This window comes from Phoxinus phoxinus (assembly GCF_949152265.1).
Source record: "Phoxinus phoxinus genome assembly, chromosome: 6".
Classification (NCBI taxonomy): domain Eukaryota; kingdom Metazoa; phylum Chordata; class Actinopteri; order Cypriniformes; family Leuciscidae; genus Phoxinus; species Phoxinus phoxinus.
Window position 1 is genome coordinate 24,099,158 of NC_136881.1, and position 20,904 is coordinate 24,120,061.

Sequence of the window (20,904 nt, forward strand, 5' to 3'; positions counted from 1 at the left end):
CCCAAAACATACCACCCAGGCAACAAAGGAGTGGCTCAAGAAGAAGCTCATTAATGTCATGGAGTCTCCAGACCTTAATCATATAGAAAATCTGTGGAGGGAGCTTAAACCTCAAGTTGCAAAGTGACAGCCAAGAAACCTTAAGGATTTTAAGAGATCTGCATAGAGAGTTTATCTGTTAAAATAACCCTACCATAAAAATGATTGACACTTCATTTGTTTGTAAGTGGGCAATCTTACAAAATCAGCAGGGGATCAAATAATTATTTCCCCCACTGTATACGAGTTCCCCCACTTCTATTTCTATGTAATATTGAATTAAATGTTAAAGTTTAAAGTCAACATCAAACAGAAGTTGTGACGGTCTTTACTTCCCCATTATATTCAAGTGAAATGGCTTCTCAAAGAAGATAAAATTAGGCTTACTGTGGCTCTACCTTCCACAAGCAAACACTTTCTACATGGTCCATGATTTTCAAAGCAGAATTTCTCTCCAGCTTTATGTGGAACAACAATGATATATGACATAAACATTCTTTTTTTAAGAATTGGTTTAAGAATGGGATCCATCAGGTGAGCCAGTTGTTTAATAAGAATTGTCAAGAATAAATTTTTATTTTATTTTTAGTAAGGCTTTGTTTGTGTATGTGTGTGATTTAAACGAAATCTGATTATTCGTGATTAAATATATTAATCAACTGACCAGTCTAGTTTTTATTTTTTACATGCACTGCTTGATTATTCATGCACAAATTAGTGTTATAAGCTCCGGTTTATGAAGTTTAGATTACTGTGATGCCTGCTGTATAGTAATTGCTGTACTTTTCAACAATTTTCACTGCTCTAATCAACAGTATTTGCGTAATCATGTGCCTAAATTAGAAACAATTTCAGAAGTGATTTATTTCTTGTTAACCATGCATTTAAGAAACAATATAATATTTAGAATTACTGGTCCTCAAAGTTGATTTTTGAACACTGTTACAAGATTGCTGAAGAAAGAATGTGGCCTTGTCGTATGCCTTTACTAATATTAAACCATTCTGTGTTTCATCCTTCTGTTTGAATGGTTGCTTCCATTGATCCATCAATTACTTCCACATAACCAGTTTGACATTTCTTTCATTCAGGTAATTCTGGTGTTGCTGTTGTTACAAGACAATGTTCTTCAGCCAGGAACATCAGGCCAATCTGCTGCCGTCGAGAATCAGGTGTTTTGTCTTTGTCTGCTATCACAGCTCAGACCTGTCCACTATGGGTGACCCTACCAGTAGTTGTGAAGTACGTACCAGTGGCTTATAGATCTCAGCATCACTGATGCACACAAGCCCTCACAGCACGTCAAGCTGCAAACCATGTGAGGGATCCTGACCTAACTGTTTAAAAGCAACAACATATCAACCAACCCTAACATTCTAACAACCAGTTAGCAGAAATGCACGAAAAACCACAGAAAAGTCAAGCAACCGCACAGCAACACGGTAATAACAACCGCTCAGAAAACCTTGGCAAACGCATGTCAACACACAGGAAACCAAAACATTATATCAATCACATAACAATGCATTAAAAACCACTTGAACAACTCTTCCCTGATGTCCACGTGGATTCATGGAGTGAAGCTTCTGCTGGGTACCAGTGAAGGGCAGTTGAGGGTCTCCCATAGGCGCTGCTTGATCTTTGGTCCCAGCACAAGGCTAGGACAGTGCGGTACATGTCCTGGTAGCCCTGCAAGCTGCAGCGTGACTGGATACATGTCTCTTCCTGCTGACACATGTCCACTAAAGAGACTGAGGCTGCTGGGTGGATGTTGGGAAGGACAGCAGCGTTCTTCATGTAGCGCTCTTCCAAACCGCTGGGTCTTTGAGCTTTCACAGAGATGGAGCTGTAAGTGTGATCCAACCTGATAACAGAGGTCAGCTGTGAAAGCTCACAGGGGTCTTGAATGGAAGAGATGCCCTCCACCAAGAATCCTCATGGGTGTGTGGGGGCTTTACATTGGTTGAGTCTCTACTGATATCTACTACCCTATCTGTGTGTCTAGAACAGGTTCCAAACTTTCTGACCTCAAATCCACCCCCTGCATCTTAACCTTCCTGACGTAGACGTCATGCAGAGGGTAGATGGATTGGCAGGCCTTTTCAGTGTCCTTGCCTACACTGTCAGGAATCCTACGCAACAAAAGAAGAGAGAGAGCCATTTATTACAGCATAAGACTGGATTATGTTTTTGGTCAGTGAATGTGCATGAGTTCGAGACAAATTTCCTCATTGGGGACAATAAAGTGTATTGAATTAAATTGAATTGACTGCCAACAAAGTATTTAGGTTACAACCAACAACCCAGGTAATGAGAGTTAGCATACCCCATCCTCTGCATCACCACAACACAACACTCAAAAGCTATGCTAATAACGGTATTTGTCCGAAGTAGTTCTACTAAAGAGTATCTACTAAAATCAATCATTTATAATCTATAATTATAATCTAATTTAGAGGCAAGAAGCAATTTACACTACAAATAATAATCAGGCAAGAACAAGCAAACATTCATTTAAAATAAATAAAATAGACCCACAAATAGATTATACAAAAACATGAAACAAGTTAAAAATTATTTTCTGCACATCTCACTTCCGAAAGAGTCTTCAGCGGCAAGGTGCATAATGGCTAAAAGCAGCATTAAAATGACAATTGAAAAACACTATAAGAAATCATTTGAACGAGTATTGTCTACAACAGTATTTCAACCAGCAAAATTTAGTAAGAGTAAATCTTAGCCCAATTAATTTAATAAATCAAACCCCGTTCCTAAAGGGCTACCTGCAGTGTTTAATTCAAACACAACTGCCAATAATTTCCCCAGTAATCTTGTAGACCTTGATTAGTTTAGGTGTGTTAAATTAGGACTGTAGTTGCACGCAGGAGTAGGGCCTGACTCCTTCTTCTTGTTGGTTTCTAACGGCGGCTGGTAGGGCCTGACTCCCCGGATCTAACATGAACTTGTAATGCCACAGATGAGGGGTAGAATTTTATACGTACAGTTTGTTGAGCACCTTTTCGAGGTCAGTGGTCATGATTTTTATCATCTTCTTGTATATTTCTGATCTGGTTGGTGCACTTCTTGGTGAAGGCTATGCAAAATAGGCATAGCCGTTGGTGGTCTTCACATCAGCATGGCCCTCGATCATTGTCTAACATGAAAGAAATCGACACTTTAGCATTTTAAAACAGCCTAGAATTAAACTTAAGCATGCATTATTGAGAATATCTTATTCATTAAATTTACTGTATCCTAACGACGTAAATTTAATCAGATTGGTCATTATTATCTTTACTAAAAAATACGATCGATTTTTAATTTATATTTATAATTTAATTAATAAACTTCTCTGCCTGTCTATACGGTAATTTCTCGACTGTGCGACAGAGAGTCGAGTGCTATGACGCAATCGTTAGCCTATTTTTACAAAAACTGCTTCTAAGGGGCCATAACGTAAGATACGAGGTAATGGAGCCTTTTATACATTGTTGTTTCTTTAGAAATAAATAATGGACAAATGGAGTCTTTAAACACCTCAGATGTAAAGTTATTCGCTGTCAAAGTGATGCCAAAATGAATGGCAGTCAATGGAATGCTAACAGCAGGTGATGGCTTGATAGGCAATGGCGGTGATGGCTTGATAGCCAAAAGCTTCGGTTTCCAGTGGATGGATTAACCCCTTGGGCCGCAGACTTGGTACTGTCAGTAGCATATAACATTAGCTCCCAAGCCTGAGCTAACTCGATCACGTCGAGCTAGGTGGGCGTGGTTTCAGATAGCCAGGCTCCTCAGTTCCACCCACCCCCCGCCTCTTTTGACCATTTTCTGTTATCTGGGAGTGACGTGAGGGCAAGACGCCGACGGCCGGCTCCGCCCACTTTAGGCTTCAAAAATGCTCTTCAGAAACCTACGGGTGACATCCATATTTATTTACAGTCTATGGTTTTTGTTCAGTGCTGAATTCTGCATGCTGGCAAGTCCTCTGATTATAACAAACAAAGTGTTGAAATTATGAAAGATTTGTTGTGCAGTCAGCTTCATTGATAATATAACAGAGCTTTGTGAGATCGTGATTTACAAAGCACGCAGTACTCGCTTTTATGTTAAATTAACAGTGGTTTGTGAATGTTTATGCTATAAATAATTTATCACCATAATTACAGGGGCCTGTACCATGAAGGTAGCTGAACAAACTCGGGGTTACAGGATTAGTTTTGAGTTGACAAAACCAAACTGATGCAATCAGGCTTTATTGGTACCATGACGCAGCTCATCAACATCAACACAAACACTTCTAGTTCTGAAAAGAGAAAAAGAGTGAAATTCAGAAAACCAGTGGAGGGCCACTTCTCCAGAATACACTGAGTTGGCTCTGATATAGGCATAAGGGACGTCCGATTATGGATGGGATTACAGGTGCTGTACAATCTGACCCTGTGCTGGCTCCTCTAAGCAAGTAACACTGTGCGATACATTACTATTTTAAGTTTAAAATATGGCTGACTGTATGTTCTGCAGTAGAGGGAAATGCAGTGTCCCTGTTGAAGCCAGCACACACAGTCTCGCACACAGAGGTCAGTATGCAGCAGACAGAACACCAGAAACATAACCTGCTTTATAGTTCAGTTATGCTTTATATTGGCCTACTTTTATTTATTAGGGTGGAGGAAATGATGAAGACACTCTGTCTGTGTTCTGAGACAGTTCTGAGGTGAATGCACTGGGCTTTTTATTAAGGCAAACATTTGAATGTGGCATAAAACAGGGACTGGACCTTACACATCTCTTTTATTGTATTTTTATTTTTTACAATTCCAGAAACTGAAGCCTCTAGCTCAACAGGCTTCAGAAGAAATGTGAACAAGGTAAGGATTTAAAACCATTGACATAAATTACAGGTGTTTGTCAAGGAACTTTTTGTGAGTTGATTAGCCTCCAGAAAACTTATAATGATCGTGGTGGAAACTTGTAAACTTGTTTGTGGTGGAATTATGTTTCAGGCGGAAACAGACTCAGTCAGGGCCCTTTACAAAAGGAGCCTATAGAGCTAGACTGCACACTAAAGGAGCCTGACTGTGAGTAGAGGAGGCTCCACGTTTAATAAATAAATAAATTGGAGCTCAAACAGCTGGATTATACTGATCTCAGTATGTGAACTTATTCAGAATGGACGAATGTATGACACACAGAAGCACTAGAATCAAAAGACCCCCCCTCGGTGGGCGGAGCTAAGCACAATTTGTTCCATCATCACGTTGCGCACATGGCGTAGGTTATGGCAAGCGCCACACCCAGCTGTGCCTGAACAGCAGTTCACAAGGGACTCGCATGTAAACTAGAGGGGCAACCAGTGGCACGGAGCTCATGCTGCCGCTCCTGCTCCACTGCTGTGCCTCATGTCCCATAACAATAACAACAGTTCGCTGGCGGTGCATTAACAAGTCGAGAGCCTTTTACTGTTCGTATATATTTGCAACTCTTGCGCTGACCAAAGTAAACACTGATACATTGTAATGTTCTATCAGCCTGTTGAAAATGGGCTTGTTTTTATATATCGCTGGATCTGCCATCCCCACCGAGGCCAGTGTCTATGAGGTGAGAATAAATCTTAAATCTTAAGTCTTGTTGAACTTTGCCGGTTGTTTGTGTCGGTTATGTTATGTATACTGTTGCCCTCTGAATGCATACTTCAGGCTCTGCCACTTGTTGACTCGCCGGTTGTACATTATGCATTTATCCTCACTTTGTAGCGCATGTTAATAAGTTTGTGTTATCAACAGTGTCTCGTCGTTTTATTTATTTTGCAATCTGATTAGTTTATTACGAATCTTTGCGTGTTGCTAACCAATAGTCTTGCGTCAAGTCACGTAAGTGTGGATCTGTGTCTCAAATCCTAGTTGGCTGCTTGCTTGACACCATTTTGGACATAACGTGATGGCCAAAATGCTGTCTAGGTAGTAAGACACTAGACACCTCCCCTCCCTATGTTTTGGAGACACGGCCTTAGCTTGCGGGCCAGGTTCAGTAAACAAAAGTCTGCAGTGTTAGCAGTGGCTAACAATTCAAATGTCACAGATTTCGAAACTTGTAGCAGGCTATAGTGGCATTTATAGTAGCTGATTTGAACTATACACTAGTTGTCAATTACCAGTTGTGTTGATAATATAAATGATTCTACGAACATACAGTGTAATTTGATTCAACAATTGAAGTCATTAATCTAAAGTCGTAAATTTGTCTAGCATACAACGTGACACGTCTTTCTCCTTTACAAAGGTCTATGGATTTTGTTATCGCTGTTGAAGATAGTGCTGAGCATTGTCTGTAGTTCAAAGAAGTGAATTTATCACTAAAATGTGCTGAGTGAAGTGTTTTTTCCTCTTTTTGGCCTTTGAGGGATCCCTCAGCCTACTTGTCTTTTTGATCAGAGTAGCTACAATTTGGCTTGTCATATGTCTTTTTATTCTGTAAAGTGCTGTATGTGCAAAAACATGCCCTACAGCACGTTATATTCAAATGTATGGACCGTAAACTGTAACAAAATCTGACAATTAGTGTAAAAAACGTCCCCAAATGCCTTCACTATTTTTTTAAAAAATAAAGAAATTTTGTCTTGTCTGGTCACTGAGTCTGACCTGAACTTGCAAATGTGCTAAGATAGTAGAATATGTTTGTACATAGAGTGGACATTTTTATGATTATTTTTGAAGTAGCCTTTTTTTTCAGCATGTTGCACATTTTATAGCTGTCTAAACAGAATATTAATAGTTTACCTTGCATTTATACATAAAAAATAGACTGCAAGTGGTATTCCTGTCATCTACCAGTCCTGAGGTCCAAAGTGTGTGCATGTGTGTTTGTGTGTGTTTTATTGGATGTAATTGAGTTATTGGTAAAAAAAAAAAAATGCCAGGGTGCTTTTGCTTTGATGGTTCTGATTGTTTTTGGGATAAGAGTTGTTCCTAAAGGACTCGAGCAGGTTCTAATAGAAGGTGGTTTGCACAGGTCCAGTAGAAACAGATTGCTAAGGAACTTGGAGAAGGCAAACGATTTAAAGAAACTTTTTTTTTTTTAAGTAAAAAATGGCAATAGTGCAAACAAAGAATATAAATATATCTAGAAATATAGAAAATTTCCAACAATGTATTAAACAAAGTAAAATCCTTCTTGCACAATCATAGGACAAAAATGGAAAGAACAAAACAGAAAAACAGCCTCTGTGGGCCTCCGAGTGAGTTCACGTAGTGCAGTGCTTCTGGGTTGTACGTCAGAATGTAGAACAACATGAGGGTGAGTAATTACTGACAAGATTTTTTTGGGGTAAACTAACCCTTTAATTCGGCTCGACCCTCACAGTTCATTATGGGTATTTTCTAGCTGTTGAGTGTACATCAGTTGTACACTTGTTATTGCAGTGAACTATGGGATTGAATGAGTGAGTGCACTCAATATTGTCCACTGGTTTCGGACATTACTACAAATGGCGGTCCCCTAAAATAGTGCCTTATTTAAGGGTATAGGGGGCGATTTCGGACATAGCCCTGTTTTTTCTCATCAGCTACATTGTCCATTACAGTTCAGTAGGCGTGGAAACACTGTCTCCTTGCAGCAGATCTTCATTTGTGTTCCTGGCACTGTTGTTGTGACTTTATAAGCTCTTCACAAGTTTTCAGGTAAATATCACCATCATGTATGCAGTACAATGAGTGCGTTTACCACCGTACATAACATTTTTTTGCAACAAACATCCAAAATAATTATTTTTTGTAACTTTAGGCTCAGTCTTAAAAATGAATGACAGTGTGAACAGAGCGATCCAGAGCTAAATGTATTTTATTTTTTGGTCCTGACCAAAAGATCCAAGAGAACGGAACTACAAGTGTGAACGGAGTCTAGAAGCGGCCTAAATGGTAAAGTTTTTATCCTCAGTGTGAGGGGGTTCCAATTTTATTTAGCCTCACATTTATTTTACTGAACCAAAGTTGCATCTAAATATCAGCAGTAGGGAAATATTTGGTTGCATTTTGTTTTGTGATTTCACTGGAAAAGATTGCAAGGCAGGAAAAAGTGATTGGCAATTTGGTAACTGTCTGGGTCTGTTGTGTGCGGGAGAGAAACTTGCATGTTGTAACATACACCAACAAAACAATTTTTCTCTATAATTGAAGATGCCTGACACAAGCTATTTTGAGTGGTAGAACAAAATTGACCTTTCCAAAAAGTGGTGGGGGCATAGTAGCCTACACTATATGCTGCCTTGTTTTGTGACTAGTCAGCATATATAATTGCATTGGTTATGCTATGCTATTGGTTCCTTGTTGAAACTTGATAGGCTATAATAATTTTGGTGCCATAAAAAGTGGCTCAAAAACCTGTAAATCACTCTCAAAGTACTGAAGTAGGTTAAGGCTGGCTGTAGTTCCATCAGATGACAGCATTACCTGAAGATAATCTACACTCACCAAGTTAAACAGAGTTCTGGTATATTGTGTAATACAGAGTGCATTTGTGGACAGTTCCTCCCTCCAAATAAGAATTACATGTCATGTTCACCCAAAAGTCTCTGGAGTTTTAGCTGACTCCGTATTAGTATCATATGCTGTCGCTGATACTTAACTTCTCACTAAGACTGTGGAAAACAATGTTAGCTATTTAAAAGATCCTTATTAGACTGGCCAACATTATATTCTGCTTTCAGCAACTTCTCATTATAACCTATTAAACTTGATTAGTTTTCTGATATAATGTTTGCTGGCACTGAAACCGGATATGGATAGTCTCTGCAGCTGCAACAAATTAGTTTAATCTGCCAAGGTCTTCACACATCTTCCAGATCTTACACACATTCTTTTGGACACATTTAGAACATTTAAAAATCACACATAAAAACATGTAGTGCCATTTATTTGAAAGAACATTTTTTTTAAGCATGCAGTAGAAAAAACGTTAACCAATTGATGTACTTTATGGTTTTCATATTTATTTTGTTATTTTGATGAACAACACTTGTGGTTACTCTGCTAGGACACTTGAGGAAAACTGACATCATACAGTGACAAAGGCACAGAATGTAAATTTCGCTGCTAGAGGTCGCTTTTTCTAAACAACAACAAAATACGTAGCTTGATGACGGCGTGAAGGAGCGTGGAATCATGGGAGTTGTCGTATTCACCTCCACAGCTGATAGAAAGAAATCCGACGGGAATCGGGCAGAAATTATGGATGAGCTCAGTATTAAAGTTGTATTTGGGTTATTGTTGTATGATGCAGGGTGGGGCCGAGAGCCGGGACATTTTACCTTGCTGTTTGTATTATGCTAATGTAGCACAGTCGGCGGCTGCTGCTCCTTTCACTTCATTATTTATGCATATTTTGATGCATATTTTGAAGTTACGTTTAATGTTCGCTTCTTTATTCCATGATCTTGAACTTTGTTACGTTTGATCACATTAACGCTATTATATTTAATTCTAATAAAACAGCTGCAAGTGCTGAATTACTGTATACTGGTCACTTAATCTTACGAAATAAATTGAGGTTAATGCAGCGCTTTTTTTCTTGGTGAAAACAATCATACTAAAAATACATTTGAGTCTGTTAAAAGTTGTGTTATAAGTAACATTAGTCTGTGCGTTCGCTTGGTGTCTGGTATGAGACCCTTGTTGCACATTGCAGTAAGCTGAGTCAATATTACAATATCTTATTAAAAGCTGGATGACTTGTTGCTGAATGGCATGCAATTAACTTTAAAATATAGCATTTTGCATGGCAGAGAAAAGGCTGTATTATTGTCCCTACAAATAAAGCTCTTTCTGATTATGCTCTTAGCCACTTGACAAAATAATGTTTTCTCTAAGGCTTGGCACAAACATGTTATTTGTGGTAAATCAAGAAAATGAGACTGAAAGAGTAAGACTAACTGTGTTGATCTATATAAACTATATAATGGTTAGTTTTCTGTCGATAAAGGTATCCAAACAGTTGCTCACCTGTCTAATAAAATGGAAATCAAAGGTAGCTTGGATATGGCGTCATCGACAGGCGACATTGGCCGTTACATGGTTAAAATAGCTTATTTCTCTGGATTTAAACATTGTTGAAAACATTTGGGATAATGCAAGTACACAAATCAACGAAATATATAACGCTGTTCTAGTGGTTTTGGGACATTTAGATCCAAAAATCTTAAATACTGTGCCTTTTAAAATAACCTTGACACCATTTGGTTGAGAGCATAAATCCAAAAATGGGTCAGGAAAGTGGAATTAGTTCTGAGAAAAGGTCTTGCGTCACTTGTTTGCAGATTCCACATGGCTTGATATTTTGTGTTCAGTCACAGTGTAATGTGATTCATACATTTTGTGTGTCTTAAGTGTCCAAATACTTTTTGGGGTCACTGTGTGTTTAATAATATCCAGAAACAGTATGTCCAGTCTCATGTTGCGGAGTCGGCATTGGTTAATTGCTGATATTTGTGGTTGGTGATAAATGACGCACTCAAAGTGCTGTGACAGTCCTTGACGTTCTCAAGGGAAAGACACAGTGTCATGACTCATGAGGCTACACTTGACCTGCTAAGCAGAATGGAGTAATTTCTGGAATTTTGTGTCTACTTTGGTCTTGAATCTGGTCTTGCTTTTATGGTGGACAGTCATTATGCTTGGTAATAGCTGTGTGTTGTAAGCTGTGGGAAAACAGCTGTGGCTAAAAACAATTTGTGACAATGTTTCAGGCATTATGGGATGATATTTTTTGCCTGTACAGCCTACATGAATTGCTTAAATTATTATACTAATACACCATAATAATACAAGATGTAAAAATAGATCACATAATGCCTGAAACATTTAACTGTGACAAGATGATTGACAGGGCAGTTTACAGTGACAGGATGCAAGCGACAGATCTGTCCGTTAAAGATGACGAAGTAGTATGTATCAAAGCTTGCCTACTGTTTTTGCTACACACTCAAAAGTATATACTTTTTCTTCACAAAAAGAGTACATACTTTTAGGTCGTAGTATAAGTAGGCGAATTGGGACCCAGCCCATGTGACCACAGTGGTTCAACCTTAATGTTATGAAGTGACGAGATTACTTTTTGTGCTAAAAATAAATAGCGACTTTATTCAACAATCTTTTTTCTTCCATGTCAGTCTCTGACGCTGTTCACGTAGTCAACACAATGCAACGCTTCCAGGTTCTACGTCAGAATGCCGGCTCATTATTGGACAACGCTGTTCACTCGTGTGTGCTGCTGCCGCAGGAACCGGCCAATACTAAGCCAGCGTTCTGACGTAGAACCTGGAAGCGCTGCATTGTGTTGAAGATGAACGAAGGTCTTACGGGTTTGGAACGACTTGAGGATGAGTATTGATGACAGAAATTTAAGAGAAACTAACTTTTTAATGTACATGACAAGTACTTGTTGAATGTCTTGTTGAATATAATTTTGAATTGTGTAAATGTAGTTTCACCATAAATTCTATGGAACTCATCTACAAAAAACATATTTAAAAAAATAAATCTAATAGAATTTTTTTATCAATATGGTAATGTAATTGTATCCAATCAGCAGATATTTAGACATCCCCCCCCCCCCCCCCATTCACGTTATAATGTGTTTACAATGTAACGGCAAAAAGGTGAAGAAAATGCTGGTTTAGATAAGTTTTAGGATCTAACTGAAACAGAACAAAACATTGTATGGCATTGGGAACAGAATGTTAGGCAATGTTTTTGGTAACCTCTTCATTTTATTTTGTACTGTCTACTCCCATAATATTGAGGGAGCATCTCATTATAATGCAGACCTCCTTACACTCCTCTGCTGCATGGAATTTTCCGTAGACCAATCCCTGTCCCCTGTTTGAGTGAAGTGTGTGTGTGCACCCCTGTTCCTCCCCTGTGTATCACAACTATTGTGCTGAAAGGACTTTCACAAGGCTGAAGGGCTCTGGAGTAGCATGTCTGTACTGCACCAGAAGACAAGAATGGTAGAGAACCTGCTCTCTTAACTTTCTTATTTAATCATTAACTGATTCATGAAATGGAACAAACATGCCTTGCCTATTGTGCCTACCTTTTGAAGGTTTCTGCTTATTTTGTTCCTGATCTACCTGTAGTCTTTGTTTTCTCGAGGGAACATGGTGCCCAGTGCTTAATGTGTAACTGTTTTGTAAAGATTCTGTACATTTTAGATTTCGCTGTACACACAACATTGGCAGTTCAATGCTATAAATATTCTGAGTGCACAGGCAGCTTTTGTTCTTTTATGTCAAGTAGTTGACATGAATCAAGAACTATGAAGTCAGTGCTTTGTTCAGTGATATCTGACACTTTCTGTTTTTTTTACCCCCAGATAACGAAGTTATTTCAGGTTGTACATTTTCAGACCTGAAAAAACAATGATATTTACAAATCAATTCAGCATATCAGTATTTATCTTGAAAAATATATTTAAACCTTTGTTTTTGAAAATAAATATGTCTACTAACATGTTTAAGGAAAATATTTTGTTTTGGTTTGAATTGTTACTCTACGTGACATTTTGTTTTTCTAAAATGCTTGAGTCAGAGTTTTTCCCGACAAAGCATATTTATTGTTTTATTTCACACAGGTTATTAACCTGTTTACTGTAAAACACAAATTGCAACCAAATATTGCACTGTATTTTAGAGTAAATATTTTACACACTGGATTATACTGGTAAAACTGAGCTAAACTTATTCATTATTTTATTTTCAAACAGTTTCAAGTACTTTGGTGGTAGAATAGTACAGTGACGGTATAAGGTGGAAATACAATACTTACTGATTAATTAAGGGACATGGTATAATTCTACACTGTGCTTAATGATAACCATATTCATATTGGATATATACCGTGGTTAATATAGCATGATTTCAGTCCAAAAATAACAATGTTACCATACCATATCCAAAACTTTTCTATTTCCAAGTTTCTCAAAAAAAAAAAAGGTTTCTTACAAGAATAAAAACAAAAACATAATTTTTATTTTATTTTTTTGGGTCAAGATTTGCTGTTCTAGACGCTGAATCCACAAGACATTTATCTTGTATCATTTTTTTTTCTCCAGCAGGTACTTCACTGTGAGGGGGTGAATAATAAAAGCTACGTGTGTGAGACGGGACACTGTTGTGGAGAGTCCCAGTGCTGTAGCTACTACTATGAAATTTGGTGTAAGTGCATCTTCATGTTTAATATCAGGCAATCAGGGTCACAATGTTTCATAGGAATTCATAACGGCGCGTTCACATTCAAGAATGATGACGAAATAAAACTTCTAAAACATTCATTGAACTTCAACCCTACATAACTTTTTTCAGCCATCAGCTGAAATTCCTGAACGTGCCGATTCCCATTGATTGAGATTAATGTATTTTGCCTGTGGAATTTCGCTGTCCAATATGAAATGTAACCCAGCCTTAACAGGTTTAGAAAAACTAAACAATATATGTGCTGAAATGAGGAGAAAAGGCTGTTGTACAGGAAGTGAGTTCAGCTTAAGATGCTCGACCTTCTGCAAACTGTGGAGTAAGAATGACATAAGTCTCGCAAATACTTATGTGTGACCATATATACACAAGCAGTGGTTTTAGTCTAAGAGGAATTAGTCAGGTTTTAAGTAGCAGTATAAAGTACAAAGGCATACTTTAAATGTTTTATTTAGTTTCTGTGTGGGATTATTCCATGTTTTTTTTTTTTTCAGGGTTCTGGCTGGTGTGGGCCATCATCTTCATCCTGAGCTTCTGCTGTGTGTGTCATCACCGTCGCACCAAACACAGACTGCAACAGCAACAACGACAGCACGAGATCAACCTCATTGCCTACAGAGAGGTTCACAACAACACCTCTATCCCCTTCTACTTCAGTAATATCATCTCTCTTATATACACATTTGGTTTTATTTGCTGCTTTGATTCATTTAGCAAAGAACCTAGAAAAATAAGGGAATTTAAAAATCAAAGTAATAATGCCTATTACTTTAAAGCTCAAACATAGAATGTTTAATAATAAACTTAACATATGCTGATACTGGAAAAGCTTCTATTGTTAATATGCATTTTCTTATATTAATACTCTGTACAAAAAATATATTTAATTGAAATATTTTAATCAAATTAATTACTTAATATGATTTAATTGAATTAACCACTTATATCAACATTAAATATATGTGACCTGTGCTGGCAAAATGAGTCGTTATATGCACGGCATAATTTAGAGCTATAGGCAAAACAAGTGAAAAATTTATATTTTGAGGTTTTCACAAAAATGAGTTCATTAAGCCCTCGTCTAGTATTCCCAATGCTCCAAATAGCAATTAAACATCTGAAATTATCTTTATTTTAAAGATCTTTATTATTTGATTTCTGGGAGGAGCACCTTTCCTTTGTCCATGAAAAACGATCTTACTCGCGCTGTTCATTAATGTTAATCAAACAATTGTGGTATAATGGAGAAAAGTTATATTTTTGCTATAGATATATAGGAAATATTTGGTTTTGACTTGGTGTGTGCCACATTTTGTGTTATTACCAGTTTTTATTTATAATGGTTGCTAGGTGATTTTGTTTTGGATCCTTCAGAAAACTTTAACTTGATTTTTCTCAATTTACTTTGCTGACTCTATCAATTTCAAACAGGTGTAGCTCAGTCATTTTTGGTCTGATTCCAACAAATCATACATCATTTTGAAGGTTTGATAGCAACAGCAATTAAAGTTGGTCATTGTGACTCATTTTGCCAGCACAGGTCACATTGTAGATTTGTATAAAAGTGAAAGTGAATGTAACCCATACTCTGAATTTTTCCTCTGCATTTAACAACCCATCCAAGTTAGTGCACATTAGGGGCAGTGAGTAGTGAAAAAAAGATGTTCTCAGAAAGCTGTCTTTGCTGGTCTTGACTTGGTTTTGCTGATATATGAGAAGATTCGCTTACACCTACACAACACATGCTGCCTTTTGTTTGTTTCAGTAAGAGCCCGTGTGAAAGACAGTGTTATCAAACATGTAGCATGAGTTTTTTTCACACAATGGCATGCCAGGTTTGATCAAAGTCCCTTTTTGAGCCATGTAAGTTTACGTGTCGGGCATGCTCCAAGCAATTATTTTCTATGTAGGCAATAGGCATGCAAGTATATCTGTTCTCTTCCTCATCTCCGAAACTAGTTTGTTAAGATTCCATTTCAATGTCTCACAAGCAACAAAATCAAACTTTTTTTTTTTTCTGAGACCAAACTTATCCGTCCTTCGGATGAGACATAAAACCGAGGTCCTGACTCTCTGTGGTCATTCAAAATCTCATGGCATTTCTCGTAAAGAGCAGGGGTGTAACCCCGGTGTCCTGGCCACATTCCACCCGCATTGGCCCTTACCAATCATGGCCTCCTAATAATCCCCATCCACTGAATTGGCTCGAGAGCGCGTCACATGACGATAATAACTACATCAGTTGTTATTGTTCAAAATTATGTGCATTTTCATTTTATGCCTTTTTTATTATTAGGGGTCCAATCACTGAAAGCACACAGACACCGTCTGACGCTAGGTGGTACTATAATAAAGCAATTAGAATTTTGGATTATAATTTAGGAACCCTAAGGGCTACAGACACCCTTTCTTAAACTACTTTTCTAACTCCTCCTAGGCCGTTTGTCCAATCTTCACCAAAGTAGGCACACATCAGCTAGGGACAGTGTTGGCAATTTTTTTTGCAAAATAACCTTGATTCGTCCAAGCATTGTAAATATATAAGTTATTTAATATATAAGTTAACAAATATGACGATACCAGCATTCTTAAACCCCTCTAATTGGCCATTGGGTTCACGTGCTCAACATATATGTCTATGATTGGCTTCATAAACATGTTGTAAATAGACACTGTGTAAGTCATAATTGACATATGCCATCATTAATTTAATTTATGACATGGTAAGTGATAATGTGAAATTCAAATTTGAGTCAAAAAATGTAAGCCCATTTCCACCACATTAGAAAAAAAATTTGTTTAAAAAAATCTAAATCTCATAATAACATAACATACACAGTTGAAATTGTGACAGTCAAAACTAGGGTTGTGCTGCAGAGAAGCTAATACCTGTATCTGTAACAATCTCAAAATTATTTGGATCTGTATTCAAATAAATCCGAAAGTATCTTCTAATTAAAACAATAATACTAAATTTTAAATAAAAGGTTTAATATAAATATACAGCTTTTGGGCTAATACAGAAAAGGCTTTGTCACCTTTAGATTTCAAGCAAATGGTTACTAACTTGCCAGAAGATGATTTAAGGGATCTCCGGGGGGAGTAGGGATAAATAAGATCTGTAATGCAAGCTGGAGCCAGGCCATGCAAGGCTTTAAATACAAAAGTTCAAACCTTATAATCAATTCTAAATTGGTCTAATACGGTCTAAAAAAATCTAAGAGGTTTGGAAATTTGAGTCTGGAAATTTTTGACATGGAAAATGTGTAGGAACCTTGCGTTAGGATATACATTTCAAAATTAAAATACTAAAAAGACAAAATTAACAAGTTCAATTTATAATACAAAAAGTCACAACTATGACATACTACAGTGTTGTCAATTAGGAGATGGTGTCAAAAAAAAAAAAATCCAAATGTTTTGTCATAATTTTGACCTTTTGTCTTTTGTGGCAGAAATAGCCTTCCATATGAAAGTCAAATAGGTTGGGAAAACCATGAGGATGAGATAATGATGACCATGTATACTTTCCCTTTAAAATGGTTAAAACTGTAGTTCTTCAACCAAAATAAAAGTCTGAATTCAATTCTCACAGTGGTTCTCAGACATTTTCTTGGCATTCTTTCTCTTTCAGGATTCCTACCCAACTATCTCCTTCCAGAATATGAGGAAGCGGTGCATCGTCCTGCTACGCCCCCTCCCCCATATAGTGCCTTAAACACCGGACCTCCAGCCTACACCAGCCCCTTAACCACTGACCAGCAGGACACGCACTGCCCACCCAGACAGATCACTCCAGTGCCCCCTGCTCCTGACACACTCTGTTCCAGACCCAGCCTAGAAGAGATCCATACCTCCAACGGGTACCACCACAAAGACGACAGCAAGAGCGAGATCGAGTTAGAGCGAAGCAGGTCCACGCCGAGTGCTCTTCCCTTAGAGCAGCCTCCCGGCGTGGACAAACAGAACGATTGCAGGAAGGAGATGCTCAGGAATGCGGTGATGCCTGATGAGAAAGAGAGGATTCTGGCAAATCACCGCAGATTTACGGGGGACTCTGGGATTGAGGTCTGCGTTTGTGGGCGAGGCTTGAAAAGCCATGAATCCAAAGAATTGGAGAGGCTTTTGAGCGAGGAGGACCAAGAGGACTCTGAGGATTTCTGTGAGGAATGTTGCATCCATTCCTTCGAAGAGGAAAACCAGGGCCGTCTATCCCCAGAAAACAGAGTGGAGTGTGGAGCATCTCCACTGGCCCAATCTCAACCTCATCCTGTTTGCCTCTACTTGCATACTATTAATGAACAAGAGGGTCCACACAATAACACAGAATCTTAAAGCTGAATCCTAATTTAGAAAAAGCTGAATGAGATGGTGAACGAAAAAGTGAGATATAGGGAGCATACTGATGGAAGTATGTGATGGGAAACAATTAGATGTTATCCGTTTTATGTACAAAGCATCTATTTATGCAGTTAAAAGCCCAAAAGTGCACAAGGATGGGCTCTACTTGCTCCACGAGACAACGTACCACATGTGCTGCTGTAATGGCGCATTCAAGTCCTCCTGTGAGGTTTGTATTTATGAGTTGAGAAGTCGTAATTACAACGTCAGGTGCGTTCAAAGTGGTCGGATCAAGATGCCGTTGTGCCTTTTCTACACAAAAATACAGCAAAATGATCATCAAAGAATGCACATTTTATGAAGGTGCTGTAAACTGAATCATTGTACAATACTTTTGTACGGTATGCAACATGGCTAGTTTTTGTTTTTCTCACTGACATGCGCCCAACTAAATTCTGGGCTCAAAGGAAATCCAGCTTCCCACTTTGTAATTACGACTTTGTGCATTCATCTCGTAAATATGATCTTTCAGACAATGACTTATAAGCATCATAAGACACATCCACAGTGTAAAGATGCGGTCACATTTACAGTTGCTTGGTGAAATTTAATTTCAATAGTAATCTGTGCGATCAAGATTTTTTCCGTAAGGGCGAGAAAGTTCCCCTGCACAGAATCTGCTTTTATTCAAGTCGGTCGTGTGAATTCGCTGTTGTCCTGCAGAAAGCTGCTTGGTTTTAAAGTGACTTCTGTGTTCGCTGTGCTTCACACATCGCTACACTATTGAAAATTGACCTTTTTTTGCCCATGAAATACCTTAGCTGTGCAGTCTTAGGTTTGAGACGCTATATAAACACTGGTGTGCTGAACTACCAGTTTTTCAGGACAGTCAGAGAGAAATGTCAAAACTGACGGAACATCAAAAAAAGACATGCTTTTGAGGCCCCTGTCGACTTTCCCTAATGTAATGGGACAAATTTTAACGGTGTTTATTACGTTTTTGTTTTGCACATTCACATTGTTCTGAATGAATCATATTCAATTAATTTTAAACACAAAGTATTTATATACCTACAGTCTTAATTCACATGTTGTTTTTGCTGCTGTAAGCTCTGATGAATGTGTATTCAGAACAAGTTTGATTCGTAAATCTAGGCTATATAGATGACATGGGACAATTGTTAGCATTGGAGCTTTCTGATTGCATAGAAACACTACATGTTGAACCTGTAGGGATAAAAGCCTTGCCAAAGGGAGTTGTCTTTAGTACACAAACTGCTGGAAGTCAGGTTTTACAGCTGCTTATCCATTGATGTAAGCTACAAAGTCGAATAAACTATTTTCTCACTGACACATATTTAAGTGAACTCCAAAGACGGAAACATTTTGATATTTTTTCAAATGATAATCTATATAATTCTATTTGTAATACGTGTCTTGATGAGATTTTGCCGACACATAATGGTACACAAGGCTGTATTGGTGTAACATGAATTGCCTCTATTCTTTTTGCACTCTGTTACAGCCACTCTTAAATGCAATTCACGTGCCAGTTGTCCAGTATCATCTTGGACATCAGCCTAATATAATAAATCTTTTTATGTAAATACTTTTCCTCATGAAAGCTCAAAATCTGTGCCTTTTAATTTTCACATGTACTTTGGTGACAATTCAAAGTGCCTTGATTTTCTGTTCATATGCAAACTAATGAGCCATACTTGTGTAATTATAAAATGATTTATTTTTGTATTTCTGCACCAAAGTAGCTTCAGTTTTAAGTTCCTCCATGACTGAAGCACTCTTTTAACAAATAATTTATTTCACTGCCCTAATGAATGTTATTAGTAGAGAGATGTGCTGCTCTTACTGGTGTCTCTGTGATGACAATCTAACGTTAGAGCTGTGCTTGGAGACAAATACACTTTCTCTGAAAATATTAATAAGCTGCTGATTTTCAAAAAGTTATAGATACTCTGAAGAATTCTACTTTGCACACATAAAATGAATATGATGATATTTTGTACAGCCTACAATTCTTTTGTCTAACATTGCAATCATCCAATGATTTGAGTTTTGGCACAATTTATTTTGTATCGGGCTATCTTTTGTTATGCAAAAAACCTAATCGTGACACTGTCTATTAAACACAAATCAACACAACATGTGTCTTTGTTTTCCATAGTTTCCTGTTGGTATTATCTGTAGGGATTTTGTTTTATCCCTGTGCCATCTATGAATCAGTTCATTAACCAGATCCGTTCAGTGAGCCTTTCTGTGGTTTTGGGTGGCGTGAAGATAATGGTGGATCTTTAAAAATGCCAGTGTTTAGTGAGTCACAAAAATGGTTCACTAATTTAGTTAAAAGCACATTTGTTCTGATTATGACCAAAACATGTCTTATCCTAATAAAATTGCATGTTTACACTTTTCTAATTTAAATCGAACGTTTTTAAGTGTTTTTTTATTTTATTGTTTTACGGCAACATGGGGCAAGATGACCACCCCCCATCTGCCTTCACTTTTTTGCCTGACCATAGATGACACAGAATCTCATCTCAGTACTTTTGATTAACAGCTACGCTATTTTTAATTTAATTATTTCATCTGAATATCAACATTTGTGAGACTTAGTCAGCCAAAACAGTTTAATTTATCTATTTTTGTATCTCTGGAAAATACACTGTAAAAAAATGCTGGGTTGTTTCAACCCAGTTTTGGGTCAAATATGGACAAACCCAATTGTTGGGTTAAAAAATGTAATCTAAAAATGTTACCCAACGGCTGGGTTTGTCCATATTTGACCCAAAGTTGGGTTGAAACAACACAGCATTTTTTACAGTGTAGTTATATGCCGTATTATGTTGAATATCAATGTGTGTCTATTTGTTAATGAGGGATTTGTGGACACATCAATGTTTTGGGATTTGTGGAGTAAGAGTAAAAGTTAAATAAAATACAATAAAAATAAAATGTTATTGTAATTAATGGGGTCGTTATTTAGTATTTACATTAGATGTGCATCAAACATATTTGCTTACATTAAAACCTATAGGTTAATCGAGTGATATCATTCAATTTGATTTTACTGTATCTATTATGATATATCTACAAATTAAAAATGTAAATATTCATATGACTACATTAGACAGAGCGATTTTACCTTTCAGATGAATCTCTTTCACGGGGATTCTGCTTTATCATCTATTCAATTATTCAACTAAATTGTCAAATTTTTAAATTGACAGTTGATTAGTATTTTTATGACACTTTAAAAATGTATAAGT

General features: G+C 37.4%; 1 protein-coding gene across 5 annotated transcripts; it reads left to right on the forward strand.

Annotated features, from left to right (window-relative positions):
• The first annotated feature begins 5,307 nt into the window (after window positions 1-5,307).
• Window positions 5,308-20,083, forward strand: wbp1lb (WW domain binding protein 1-like b). Of its 5 annotated transcripts, none has more exons than XM_079616937.1 (4): window positions 5,308-5,637; window positions 13,141-13,243; window positions 13,774-13,935; window positions 16,914-20,082. In XM_079616937.1, the coding sequence occupies exons 1-4, from the start codon at window positions 5,578-5,580 to the stop codon at window positions 17,612-17,614; spliced, it is 1,026 nt and encodes a 341-aa protein (XP_079473063.1). In that variant the 5' UTR covers window positions 5,308-5,577; the 3' UTR covers window positions 17,615-20,082. The 5 variants fall into 5 exon arrangements, with proteins under 5 accessions (XP_079473063.1, XP_079473064.1, XP_079473067.1 ...); XM_079616938.1 differs by having other exon boundaries at window positions 5,314-5,637; window positions 13,144-13,243; window positions 16,914-20,083; XM_079616941.1 differs by lacking the exon at window positions 5,308-5,637 and adding an exon at window positions 7,934-7,952 and having other exon boundaries at window positions 13,144-13,243; window positions 16,914-20,083.
• The last annotated feature ends 821 nt before the right edge of the window (window positions 20,084-20,904 follow it).

Excerpts from the sequence above, each read along its gene's own strand:
- wbp1lb (XM_079616937.1), top strand. The coding sequence starts at position 5,578 with ATGGGCTTGTTTTTATATATCGCTGGATCTGCCATCCCCACCGAGGCC. Across the intron at positions 5,638-13,140 it reads CCGAGGCCAGTGTCTATGAG|CAGGTACTTCACTGTGAGGG; the intron begins GTGAGAATAAAT and ends TTTTTTCTCCAG. Across the intron at positions 13,244-13,773 it reads CTACTACTATGAAATTTGGT|GGTTCTGGCTGGTGTGGGCC; the intron begins GTAAGTGCATCT and ends TTTTTTTTTCAG.